The sequence below is a fragment of the Pongo pygmaeus genome, chromosome 19 (genome assembly GCF_028885625.2).
Source record: "Pongo pygmaeus isolate AG05252 chromosome 19, NHGRI_mPonPyg2-v2.0_pri, whole genome shotgun sequence".
NCBI classification, from domain to species: domain Eukaryota; kingdom Metazoa; phylum Chordata; class Mammalia; order Primates; family Hominidae; genus Pongo; species Pongo pygmaeus.
The window spans coordinates 10487276-10500399 of NC_072392.2; the positions used below are offsets into that span (position 1 = coordinate 10487276).

The 13124-nt window shown below is 39.3% G+C and overlaps 1 protein-coding gene across 5 annotated transcripts in view; it reads right to left on the reverse strand.

The window, feature by feature from the left end:
* Positions 1 to 2223: 2223 nt before the first annotated feature.
* The window catches only part of LOC129018025 (myosin-2), a 29083-nt gene continuing 18182 nt past the window's right edge, over positions 2224 to 13124 (reverse strand). For 3 of the 5 annotated variants that reach the window (XM_054459143.2, XM_054459144.2, XM_054459142.2), the window contains exons 20-38: positions 12724 to 12979; positions 10908 to 11150; positions 10640 to 10816; positions 10412 to 10557; positions 10238 to 10328; positions 9766 to 10155; positions 8828 to 8954; positions 8017 to 8135; positions 7678 to 7874; positions 6766 to 6949; positions 6524 to 6689; positions 6297 to 6421; positions 5830 to 6138; positions 5539 to 5742; positions 4833 to 4958; positions 4570 to 4740; positions 4382 to 4486; positions 4164 to 4259; positions 2331 to 2508 (exon numbers count right to left, since the gene is read on the reverse strand). In XM_054459143.2, coding sequence (XP_054315118.2) covers positions 2356 to 2508; positions 4164 to 4259; positions 4382 to 4486; positions 4570 to 4740; positions 4833 to 4958; positions 5539 to 5742; positions 5830 to 6138; positions 6297 to 6421; positions 6524 to 6689; positions 6766 to 6949; positions 7678 to 7874; positions 8017 to 8135; positions 8828 to 8954; positions 9766 to 10155; positions 10238 to 10328; positions 10412 to 10557; positions 10640 to 10816; positions 10908 to 11150; positions 12724 to 12979 — 3385 coding nt within the window. In that variant the 3' untranslated portion in view covers positions 2331 to 2355. Of the gene's footprint in view, positions 2509 to 4163; positions 4260 to 4381; positions 4487 to 4569; positions 4741 to 4832; positions 4959 to 5538; positions 5743 to 5829; positions 6139 to 6296; positions 6422 to 6523; positions 6690 to 6765; positions 6950 to 7677; positions 7875 to 8016; positions 8136 to 8827; positions 8955 to 9765; positions 10156 to 10237; positions 10329 to 10411; positions 10558 to 10639; positions 10817 to 10907; positions 11151 to 12723; positions 12980 to 13124 lie in introns of all 5 variants that reach the window. The other 2 variants (XM_054459141.2, XM_054459140.2) reach the window with 1 other exon arrangement.

Genomic DNA, 13124 nt, shown 5'->3' on the forward strand with positions numbered 1-13124 from the left:
AGGAAAGCTTCTGCTCTTTAGCAGAGGGTTATAAAAACATTGTTGCTTTCTTTCAAAAAGATTTCCTTTTTATTTTTTATTTTTTGCAATTTATTGTGCTTTTTCAAGGTTGCTTGGAAATTTAATTTTGAAACTTGCTTCATGAAGAGCAGCCAAAGATAGCTTCTTTTGTTTCCTTCAATCAGTCGCCTCTTATTCATTGTCAAATCATTCCACCGGCACTTCAGACTTGCTCCGAAATTGCATTGCCTTGCCAAACAGAGATGTCCTGCTTCTCTCATTTTTTTTGGTGCCCAAGTTGCTTGTGAAATCTTGTTTCCTCTATGAAACTCAACCTAAGAAAATATTGGAAACAGGGCATTTTTCTGTCTAAATATGCAGCATCGATGATTTTTCCTCTATCAGCTGTCCATGGGATATATTTAATATTTTGCTTACAAACAATACCTGAACATTGTTTTCTATTTTAATTTTAATTTTTTAAAAAAGTTTATTTCACTGTCTTTGTGGCCTCGTGTCTCTCTGTCAGCATTGTCTGGCTAGGACTGGGACAACAATTGCTTATATACCTGGTTTTGCACCCACATCTGTATTATTGTTCTTACATCTCAATTGATTTAATGGCTATAGCTTGCCTTATGAAAGGAGATATCTGGATATACTAGTTTTAAAGGTCACATAGTTTTATTACCATAAGGGATCATCTAATTCATCTTCCTCATTTTACTAATAAAGCAACTGAGATCCAAAAAATAGAAGAGAATCTCCACAAACCACACAGCAGCTTAGACTCTAGTCATCTGACTTGCGGTCCAGCGTACTCACTTGTGACACTCTTGTACCTGGGGTAGATTAAAGCCATCAGGAAGGGTATTGCAGGGATGTGTGTCTGAGAGGGCCTTTCCTAGCCATCTATTAGCCTGCTTTGTTACCACAGGTACCTAATTTTACTTTCTTACATGTCTGTTTCTTTACTAGGCACCTGCAAAATGTGGGAAATGATTTTCAGGAAGACAGAACATTTTAATAATGCTCTCGATAGGATTTGATGGGAATCTTCAGACAACCTTTTGTCTTGCTCTGGATAAACTTTTCAATGAGTAGGAAGTAAGATATTGTTTTTGTTTATTACTGCCATGTTATAAAGCACTTAAGCAATTCCAGGTGATACAGGAACAAAGTGAAAGAGGGGCTTATGCAGCGAGAAGAGCAATTCCACACCCTTTCTAAGGCCAGTGCGACAGTGTGAATCCAACTTACCTGTTAAACTACCATGTCTAATTTACATCATTTTCACACAGTGCCATTTAGACCAAGATACTCTTGCTTTCTATTTGATGGGAAGTTACCATTTAGCTCTTCCTTTATTCTGTCGAGGAAGGTTATATTTTTGGCTATGCATCTTAGCTGCATCCAGTTTAAAAATCTTGATCCTTTAGGAAAACGTCTCTGAGTGGTCCAGATTGCTATGATATCTACTTTTTGTACCAAACTCATACCCATCATTATGTGTGTTGAATATACATTTGAATAACCTACTTTGAGATCATATTTTCTTGACACTTTTTGTGATTTATTTTGGCTCTTTATATGATTACACAGGAGACCATAAAGATTGGAAACGTAGGCTAATAGCTCATGGATACTGCGTTATGACATGTAAAATAATATTCTCTATGTCTCCAGATTTGATAGACACCCTATAGTTTTCATAGGGAGAAGAGTCTATTTAATTTAATTTTGAAACTTGCTTCATGAAGAACAAGGTCATGTCAAACCCATTACCCAGTGCACGTACTGTAGGCATATGGTACATTGGAATTGATAATGTAAATATCCATGGGCTAATTAAGAACATTTTGTATTTATATTCGTGATAACAGTTATTCAACAAAGAGAATTAATGATACAATTCAGTTTGAATCCCCTATATGATAATATAGCTAGTACTATCCTGATAAAGGTTTATGTTAGGGGAAGCAGGAGCTTTCTAAGATTTTACTGTACTCAGATATCAGGAAAGGTTAGAAAGAAATAAAATGGACTTCCAGATTTCTGTTCATTAGAACAGTGTTTCTGGATAAGTGACATCTTTACAGCCTTAAAGTGTTGCTGTAGACCCCCCAAAAAGTCGCCAATTGAATGTGATTGTTTGACAACTCTGTGACTATTCAAACTTTGACATGGCTTCAGGAAAGAGAAAAGACAAGACCAGTCTAAGGATATTGTTTGCAAACTACCCTATGCTTTATTTCCTTTGCAACAGGGTAGAATACACAATAATTACAGAGGGAAATGACCAAAGATGTCACATTTTGTGCCTGTCTTCAGTCATTCCATGGCATCAGGACATGATCACTCTTCACTTATGACTTTTGTGTGAACCTCCCGGCTCTTCACCCGCAGTTTGTTGACCTGGGACTCAGCAATGTCAGCCCGTTCCTCGGCCTCCTCCAGCTCATGCTGGAGCTTGCGGAATTTAGCTAGATTGGTGTTGGATTGTTCCTCCTGAGAATAAAAATGGAATTGTAAGGAACTCATACTTGCATCTTTCTAGACTCTTTAGACCTAATAGAAGAAAGGACTTGGCATCTATGGAGAAGCAACATCTAGGGCTTATCATTGAAATTAATTTTAAGATTTGTTTATTGGTGTCATATATATATATATATATATATATATATATATATATATATACATATCTCACATTCCTGTTTTGGCAACCAAAACACATAAAATATATGTACCACAAGTAGAATAAGAAGAAAAATATAAGCTTAGAGAGGAAGGCAAGAATATTAAAGTCATAGTTGTTAATGCTTGCTGTAAGATGATGATTTTCCCTTGAGTTAGATTTTTTTATCATATTAAGAATGAATTTATTAAGTTTTTAAAAATTGAAATAAATATTGGATTTTGTCATGTATCATTTTGGCACATTTCACAATGGTTACTTTTTTTCTCCTGCATTGGATATAATGATTCTGTTGACAGATAACCTAATATTAGGTAATCTTTACGTTGTAAGAATTAACCTTATTTAATCACTGGAAGACAATTCCTTTAATAAAGTAAGACTTTTACTGCTTAGTAATTTATCTTTGCTGTAACTGTCTTTATGAGTAAAATTGCCTTTAGTTTTTCTCCCTCTGTCCTCTCTTGGGCAGGCTTTGGTATGACGGTTATGTGAGCTTCTTAAAATGAACTGGACAGCTTTCCATCTTTTCCCATGCTCTTGAACAGCTACATAGCTGGGGGATTATCTGTTCCTTGAAATTTTGAAAGGCCTATCTGGACTTGGGTCCATTTCCAGAAGTAATTCAGCCAACTTGGTCATTTATATTCTCCTAGAAAAATCATCAATTTTTTTCAGGGTTTCAACTTTATTGATAGATGTGTTTTATATTAAAAAATAATCCTCTATGTGTATAGCTTATTCCCTTTCGCATTTCTAATGTTGTTTGTATTTTTTCTCTTATTTTCCTTGATTAAACTAGTTATAATACATTTATTTTATTAATTCCCCAGAAGTTACAAATATTACTGAATTTATCAAATAGAAAATACTATACTCTAATTCACCAATTTCTACTTTTATTTTTAACAGTACTTCTTACTTCTACTATTTTATTATTATTTATAATTTCTTTATTGGACTGTCTGTTTATTTTTACTTTTGGTTCATAATGAAAGCATTTAAAGCAATGAATTAAGCCTCCAAGCACAGCTTTGACTACATTCTGTAGGTTTGTGAAAGTAGCATCTTCCTTGTGATTTTACTTACAATTAATAATTATTTAGTAATTATGTTTTTATTTTTACTTTAAACCAAGAATTATTTAAGAAAGTTAGTTTTTTTAATATTTAAGTACCCAAGAATTTTTGCTTATATTTTGTCATCACTTTACAACTCTGTCATACTGTGGCCAGAGAATATGGCCTGTATTTTTTCTGCTTTTAATTTTTTTCAGGTTTCTTGGTGGATTGAAAGTTTACTTTTAAAATGAAGCTACTGATATTACAAATGATACACAATAATTATTGTACAAAAACAAATGTTAAATACACACGCAGTAGTCTATAAAGCAAACAGCTTGTTTACTACAAGAGGTAGTAATTATTTATTAGCTTAATTTGAGGACTTCGATCTTAAAAATACTTACAGCCTCCTCAGCTTGTCTCTTATAAGATTTCACTTTTGCCTGAAGTTTATCTACCAAATCTTGAAGCCTGAGAATATTCTTTCTATCTTCTTCCGTCTGAAAGATTATAAAAAGTCCAGGACCTTAATTACTAAAGCACATGACTATTGCATCATTGCATATGAGTATTTCACATAGACTTCGACCAGTGCTTAGCTGCTAAAAACTACTGGCCGTACCTGGTAAGTGAGTTCCTTCACTCGCCTCTCATGTTTGCGCAGACCTTTGACAGCCTCAGCATTACGCTTTTGCTCACTCTCAACCTCTCCTTCCAGCTCCCGTACCTGCAAATAAGTAGGCTTTTAAGAACTTTGATCCAATAAGGCACTGAAAGAAGATGGAAATAGACAGATATTGGGAGACCCACCCTGGCCTCCAGTTTCTGGATCTGCTTCTTCCCACCCTTCAGGGCCAGCTGCTCAGCCTCATCCAGACGGAGCTGCAGGTCCTTCACGGTCTGCTCCATGTTCTTCTTCATCCGCTCAAGGTGGGCGCTGGTGTCCTGCTCCTTCTTCAGCTCCTCAGCCATCATGGCGGCCTAAATAGCAAATAAATCAAGAAAACCAAGAAAGTTGTAGATGTCAGGAAATCTTACTGCTAAATCAGTGGACAAGTGTGCCTGCCACTCACATCAGTGATGGCCTTCTTGGCCTTTTCTTCTGCATTGCGGGCTTCCTGGAGAATGTCCTCCATCTCTCCTTGCATTTGGGAAATATCTGTCTCCAGCTTCTTCTTGGTGTTGATCAGGCTGGTGTTCTGTTTAAAAAGAATTTGTACGTTTAAAAAATTGTGTTACCAAAGTATTTATTGGTAACCACTTCTTGAAAAAAATTCAGATAAAAATTTGCAAGTCAAAAAATGCCTTTTAATATTAAAGAATTAAAGGATTGTGTTATGTAGTATGATTAAATAAATTAGAAATGTTATAGAATATTCAGCATCTTCAAGTGTATAGGTCACAAGCAGACCAAATAGCTCTATAATTTTATAATTATCATTTACCAATAGACCATTCACAGGGATAAAAGTATAATGGACTTTCTCATAACATTCCATTTCTCCAGAATGAAATGTGAATATTGATAATGAGGGCCAATAAAGATATTAACACAATAGAATACGGGGCAGCCTTAGAATATTATACGAAGCAAATCAACAGTAGTTTTTCAAAGCAAAACAGTGAAAGATTTCTCAATAATGCAGAATTACTATTCTGTATTATTTGAAAAGAAAATTTGATAGACATATTAGGTCTAGCTGTCTTATGAAAACTCAGGCTTATCTATTCTGGGACATATAAAATTTACTAAGGAGAGTTCTTTGTGCTGAATCCCACCTGGGTGTGCAGGAGCTGAACACGCTCACTGGCGTCCAGGAGCTCCTGTTCTGCGATTTTCCTGCTCCTCTCTGTCTGTTCCAGAGTGGCCCGCAGCTCCTCAATCTCAGCCTGCAGCAGGTTGGCTCTGCGCTCCACCATAGCCAGCTGCTCCTTCAGGTCCTCCTGGCTCCGAAGAGCATCATCCAGGTGGATCTGGGTATCCTGTGGAACAAACCGTCATTGAGACACCATGTTCTCAGGGTTGCAGGCACCCCAATTGTCCTGGGACCATGTCTTGGACATATTTACCTTGAGGATGCCTTGGGTGTTCCTGTAGTTTCTCAGGGCCTCAGCAGCCATGCGGTTGGCGTGGTTCAGCTGGATTTCCATTTCATTGAGGTCTCCCTCCATCTTCTTCTTGAGCCTAATGGCATCATTCCTGCTCCTGATCTCAGCATCCAGCGTGCTCTGCATGGACTCCACGATTCTAATGTGGTTTCTCTTCAGCTGGTCAATTTCCTCATCTTTTTCAGCAATTTTCCTATCGACCTCAGACTTGACTTGGTTCAACTCAAGCTGGATGCGCAGGATCTTTCCCTCTTCGTGTTCAAGAGATGCCTTAATGACAGCAAGAGGTGACATTAGCAAGGAACCAAAAGCTTTATGAAGTTTTTCTGCACAGCAATAATTTTGTGCTATGTGTCTTTTTCTTCACTCTATGCAGATGTACCTAATTATTTTCCAAATTTTTTTATAACGCACAATTTTACATGTACCTCTGCTTCTTCTAAAGCAGCCTGAAGTTCACACTTTTCTTGTTCCACTTGTTTCTTTATTTTCTCCAGTTCATGGATACGTTTCCCTCCTTCTGCAATCTGCTCCGTGAGGTCAGAAATCTCCTCTGTTGTTTGAGTAAAAGACAGGTAGGGATTTGGTTAAACATGTGACGTAAGGGAGAGATTCTTCCAAGTTATGAATATTATTGAATATGATAGGGACTCACGCTGTAAGTTTTTGTTCTCTCGCTTCAGGGTTTCTAGCTGATCCAAAGATTCCTCATAGGCGTTCTTTATCTTGAACAGCTCAGTGCCAAGGGAACGGGCCTCCTTCTGGGAGGCCTCAAGCTCAGCATGCGTTTCCTCACATTTCTGTTTCCATTCTGCCAGGATCTGAAAAACCAAGACCTGTTACCTGCTGTAAAGACAAAAGAGTAGAGTAAAGAGCAGAAGATGCTGGAGGAATTACCTTATCGAAGTTTCTTTGCTTTTTGTCAAGGGCGGCACAGGCGGCATTTGTCCTCTCCACGTCAAGCATGAGGTCCTCGACCTCATTCTGCAGCCTCTGCTTCGTCTTTTCGAGGGAAGCACATTTGGCGTTCACAGCTTCTACATGTTCCTCAGCCGCCTGCAGCCGCTGGGCCAGCTTCTTCCTTGAATATTATACATGTTTTCAGAGAGAAGTGAACCATAATATGAATTATGAGCTATTACCACACACACTGAAGAGTATTAGAAACTTCACATTAATGCTGCCCAGCCACCTTTCATTCTTTCAACAAATATCGATGAGCCCCTTTTATGAACCAGACACTGGCTACGCAGCAGTGACCAAGACAAAAAAGATCTCTGCTTCATGAAGATCACAAACAAGTGAGAGAGGTAAACAATAAGCAAATCAGAACATCCGTAATAATACCTTACAGATACAAGTGCAATGAAGCAAAATAAAATAGAGTAAATGGTGGGCAACTACTCTAGATATTCAGTGAAGGCCTCCATGAAGAGATGTTTGAGTCAAGAGCTAAAAGAAGTCAGAGTGAGCCAAAGGGAAGTCTGTGGAGAGAGTATTTCAGACAGAGAGAACAGCAGGTACAAGCCCCTGATGCAGCGATGAGCTCATTGTGCTTGACAAACAGCAATGAGGCCTCTAATTATCAGTGTAATTATTTGCTCTTCTTTGTTTTCTTAACTAGATTTTAGGATCATAAGGCAGGGACCATATTTGATTTATTCATGTCTTATTCTCAGGGCCTGATTGTGACTCGCACATAAAAGCAGATTAATGAGCATTTGTGGACTAATTCACTGAATCTTCAAAGGTGATGTCTTTCTGATTCTGCAAAGTTTTCTGCTCATTCTCTCATATCTGTGCACATACTTGGCCTCCTCCAGCTCCTCTGTGCGCTGGATGGCGTCCGTCTCGTATTTGGTCCTCCACTGGGCAACCTCGGTGTTGGCCTTGGACAGTGCCCTCTGCAGCTCGGCCTTGGATTCCTGCTCCTCCTCATACTGTTCCCGCAGCAGGTCACAGTCGTGGCGGGAAGACTGCAAGGCATGCGCCAGGGCGTTCTTGGCCTATGGAGACAGTTACACCTTCATTTTACTGGATATTTAAATATTTAACTCTTAACTTTCAAAACCTTTTGAAAGCTGGTATAACAGGCTCCATGTAGAATCAGCTCATGAGGGAAAAAATCAGTCTTAGAATCATAATTACTTTTATCTCCTCTTCAAGTTGCCTCTTTAATTCTTCAATCTGTTGAGTAAAGGCTTGTTTGCCTCTTGATAACTGAGACACCAGAGCTTCCTTTTCATCGAGCTGGCGTGAAAATTCACCTGATGGACAAAAGAAATGGCACCACTTTTTAAGTGAAAAGCAATATTCTGCAAGCCCATGTTAGAAAGAAATTTTGACTCTTATTTTCCCAAATTGAGTGCTCAGATGGTTGAATTCTATACTGACATCTTCATGCTCAATGCAGGTTTTCAGTTTTTATGGTGAAAGTTTCAGATCAATCGGAATGAATAAATACAGCTTAAATTCCTTTTGTCCTTTCCATAACTAATTCTTTCAGAATTATATGATATTGTGCAAAACCTGGTGAGGACTGTGAAATGAGTAGTCTAAAATGTCTAATTGTACAGAGTCCCCATTCCATAGGACTTTTGAGAGACTGGGATATTCATTGCACCATTCTGGAAGTTAGTTGACCCTCATATAAATAAAGAGAAACTTGGCCTGAAAGAGAAGCCCTGAACTCATGCTGGAGTAACCACTAATCCCAGCATCCTCGCAATGAGCAAATACTCAAGGCCGTTCTGGAACAGAGCTTGATTTTGTCCGATTGAAACCTTTATCTCCAGCATTGTCCCAAGATGACCTTGCACATAGGTCAGGTGTCTGAGCTGTTCAGTGAATCAGACATGTTCTCAGCTGCTTTTATTAGGCTCCCACGTCACCAAATCAGTCCGTTGTTCTTAATCACATCCTCTCCACCCTGAAGCTGCACAGAAGAGGGGAGAGTTACCAGATTCAGTCTGCAGGCGCCCCCTCTGCGCAGTCAGGTCATTGATCAGCCGCTGCTGCTCCTCTTCCTTTGATTTCAGTTCACTCAGTTGGTCCTCCAGAGTCCGGCACATTTTCTCTAGGTTTCCCTATAGAAGAAAAAGTAAAAGAAGAAAACAGAGACCTTTTAAGTGAATAATAATCACCTTTGCAGTGGCTGTAACTTCTCCCTGAAATAAAAAATACAATATTTATCTTAATATGGAAAATAAACCAAATTATCTTATATGTAATGTAATGCATAAAAATTTTTCTTTCTTTCTTTTTTTTTTTTGAGACAGAGTCTTGCTCTGTCCCCAGGCTGGAGTGCAGTGGCGTGATCTCGACTCACTGCAACCTCCGCCTCCCGGGTTTAAGCGATTCTCCTGCCTCAGCCTCCTGAATAGCTGGGACTACAGGCGTGCGCCACCACACCTGGCTGATTTTTCTTATATTTAATGAAAGCTAATCATGAAGCTCTGTTCAATATTAATATGAAAATGTTAAGGTTATATTCTAATTTTAAGATTTTGTTAGAATTGTATAGTGTACATTTTCTAAAAGCGTGTTCTAAAATACTTCATTGCCGTTATGTACGATGAAATTTTGCTTATTTCAATTTCCTTGAAATAATTGGAGACCTTTGTTCTATAACTGGAGACTTGGAGAACACAGATGGCTTATGTTCAAAAGCTGGTGTCGTTGTTTATTAATGGTGTGATGGGTCAAAGTGCTTGGCCTCTTTGAATTTCTGATCCTCTATTTGTTAAGTTGAAATAATAAAAAATGCTGATTTTTTCTGCTTACTTCCGTGAATTACTGCAGTTAACAAATGACTTAATGTGTAAAAAGTGCCCTGTGCAAACTATGATGTGTCCATATGCATTATTGTCAATAACAATTTCCCAGAATTTGTAGTACCTTGGCTTTGGAGACCGTTTCTACATTACTAGCAAGGTCATCGATCTCCATCTTCATCTCACTCTTCTCCTTCTCCAGCTTCTGCTTCACTCGCTGCAGGTTGTCAATCTGCTCCCCAAGCTCGGCCACACTATCTGCGTGCTTCTTCCTCAGGGTGGCCGCCGTGGCTTCATGCTGTAGGGTGGCCTCCTCCAGGTCCCTGCGCATTTTCTGGAACTCAGCCTCCCGCTTCTTGTTCATTTCAATCTGGGCTGAAGTGGCCCCACCGGCTTCTTCCAGCCTCTCGCTGATCTCCTCCAGCTCCCGGGAGAGGTCAGAGCGCTGCTTCTCTGCTTTGGCCCGGGAGGCCCGCTCTGCCTCGATTTCCTCCTCCAGTTCCTCAATGCGGGCCTGGGAATGGTGAAAAATACAAACTCAGCTTCTTTGTGTCATAACTGCCTCCGAGCCAGACTGATGAAAATCATGTACTTACTTGCAATTCTTTAATTTTCTTCTGCAATTGAATGCCAAGTGCCTGTTCATCTTCAATCTTGCTTTGCAGATTGCTGATTTCAAACTCTTTCCTTTTAGAAAAGTAGCAAGGGACAACAATTTAGTCCGTATGTAATGTTGGAAGCAAATCCATAAACAATTCTTTCTTACTTACTTTTTGAGCTTTTCATCAAGTTGCTGTTTCTCATTTTCAATGTCCATTATGGACTCTTGGGCCAACTTCAAGTCACCCTCAAGTTTCCTCTTAGCCCTTTCTAGGTCCATGCGAAGTTTCTTTTCTTGCTCCAAGGACCCTTCAAGCTAAATATAAATAATGTTGAATCAGAAGGAATGCTTATCTTCCCTTAGAAGAAAATAATGTCCTTGATGATACTAGACTTACATCGTCCACTTGTTGTTCAAGTTTGATTTTAGCTTTGGTCAGGGTGTTGACTTTGTCCTCCTCTGCCTGCAGGTCATCCAGGGTCTGCTGGTGGGCCTCCTGGAGAGCCTTCTTCTCCTTGGTCAGCTTAGCAATGGTTTCATCGAGACCTGCCATCTCTTCTGTGAGGTTTTTCACCTACAAAGGTGAAGAAAGCAGCTTAGTTGCTATAAAGCAGCTTAGTTGGGTGGCAGAACCTCTATACAGTATTGTAGAATATGATTGACACCTTGTTTTCTGTGGCATGTTTCTCCTTCTCGACCTTGGCCAGTGTCAGCTCAAGGTCATCAATATCTTTCTTGAGTTCTGAACATTCATCCTCCAATTTCCTCTTCTTGGCTGTCAGCTCAGCATTGATCTCTTCCTCATCCTCAGCTCTCTCAGTCACCTCTTTGATTTTGGCCTCTAGCTGGATTTTGGTTTTGATCAGCTGGTCACACCTTTCCTCTGCATCAGCCAAGCCTTCGGCTTCCTTAAGTTGGAAACAAGATCAAAATTGGGAAGAAAGAATGAAATACTTCACAATGGATAAGAGTGTATGTTTTTGCATTTGATCTTTTGAATTTCCTATATTCATTTGTTTACTCCTTCACAAATTTTTGTTTCATGAACCACCCTACTGTGTACATTTTCCACATGTGGGTAAGCCAAAATGTACCAGTTGTTGTTCTGTTCCCCTAAAAGAATGTATTCTACAGTAGATTAGAAAACCTATTTCCCAAAAGCTACCATTAATGTAGAAAGCAATTAGTGACATAACAGATCAGAGAAGTTGGATCAGAGATGGTTTCATGAAAGAATTGCTATTTGATTTGGACCTCGAGAGAGGGATAGGGTTTGCTTTTGCAGAAATCAACTTATTGTGGAGAGGAGCAGGAGGGTTGTGTGGAAGCATTCTAGCAGGACAAATTCAAGATACAGCTGCTACTGATTGTTTTTTTTTTGTAGTACTGGAGGATGCTCCTGATTATGATGTACTAAATTCAAGTTGAAACATAAAGTAATCAAGACATTCCTGGCAACCTGCCGTTTCCAATTAAGGGGGTCAGGGCAGGCGGGAAATGAAGGAGACACTGGAATATATACTCATCAGTAATCCTCCATATCAGCCTTTGAATACATTAAGGAATGCAGGGTGCTGTGTATAACTGTGTAATGAATACAGTGGTTTAGTACAGATTGTGCATAAGTCTCTGGGGATAACAGAAGAGAATACAGGATAGATTTGGAGGGCTCTTTCCTTCTGTAATGTAGGAGTTATTACATTGCTCGGAGTTATTACACTGCTCAATATTGACAGACAGACCAGTCTTAACAGAGAAAAATATGACTTTATGATAAGTAGATCAATTCAATTCACTCCAAATAAAACATAGTCTTATAAATTATAGTCTTAAGTTGATGGAAGCAGTTCTAAATGATTGGTTCAGGAGAAGGCAGTGAGCAGGCTGGATGGAAGAGGAGAGAATTGGGAAGTAGGCTGAGCAACTTTGGTGCTGATGCAGCAATGTGGATGTGACATGATGGGACACTGACTGTGGAGACAGATTAGAAAGAGGGAGTCTGAGTTTTTGAGATCAATATCACGCAATAATTCAGTAAAATTTGATGAGAGTGCTGTCATGTGTCAGCTGTTCCTATTATAATTTAAGACCCGTGGACATCTAGAAGTTCAAGGAAATTTCAGAAAAGTATTACTCTCTCCATGCTATCCTCCCCTTCATATTTTATTTGGGATTGTGTCATATTAACATCATTTTTATGGACTGTATTTAAAGAGAAAATAAGTCAAAAATCTTGTGGTTTGATGAAATTGTGTACAATGGAAAATGAGGGCTATTTCTACCTCACTGCCCTGGTGCTGGTTTGTTGGGTGTTATTGGGCAATGGAGGAATGTTTGGACCTTTTCGTGCCATTGAAGTGTTTTAACCTTTTCCTTCCAATGAGTGTCTGCCGTGCGATTACCCCACTCCTGGCCCACAATGGCCAAAGTTCCAGCACCTGCATCCTGGTTAGTGATACCAAGGGTGATATTCCAACTCACAGCCTGAACTTGGAGCTGCAAGTCATTTTTTTCTTTCAACAGCGTCACCATCTTTTCTTCCAGTTCCTTCCTTTTTGCCTCTGACTTGGCAAGTTCGTCTTTAATTTTCTGAAATTCTTCCTTCATGGTGGCCATCTCCTTCTCGGTTTCTGCACTCTTCAGCAGAGGCTTGATCTTGAAGAAGAGTTTCATCCAGGGCCAGTGCTTGACGTTCATGAAGGATCTGATATTGTACTGGATACAGAAGACGGCCTCCCTGAAATTTAATTGATGCAAATTTGTATTGTGTGGTTGATGCAATGAGATGAAACCTTGGCAGTGAGAGTTGGAGGTTCTGCTCCACCTTGTTCCTACTCTGCTTTCAAACACGCAGATGAAAAAATTCTGTTTTGGGGTGATGG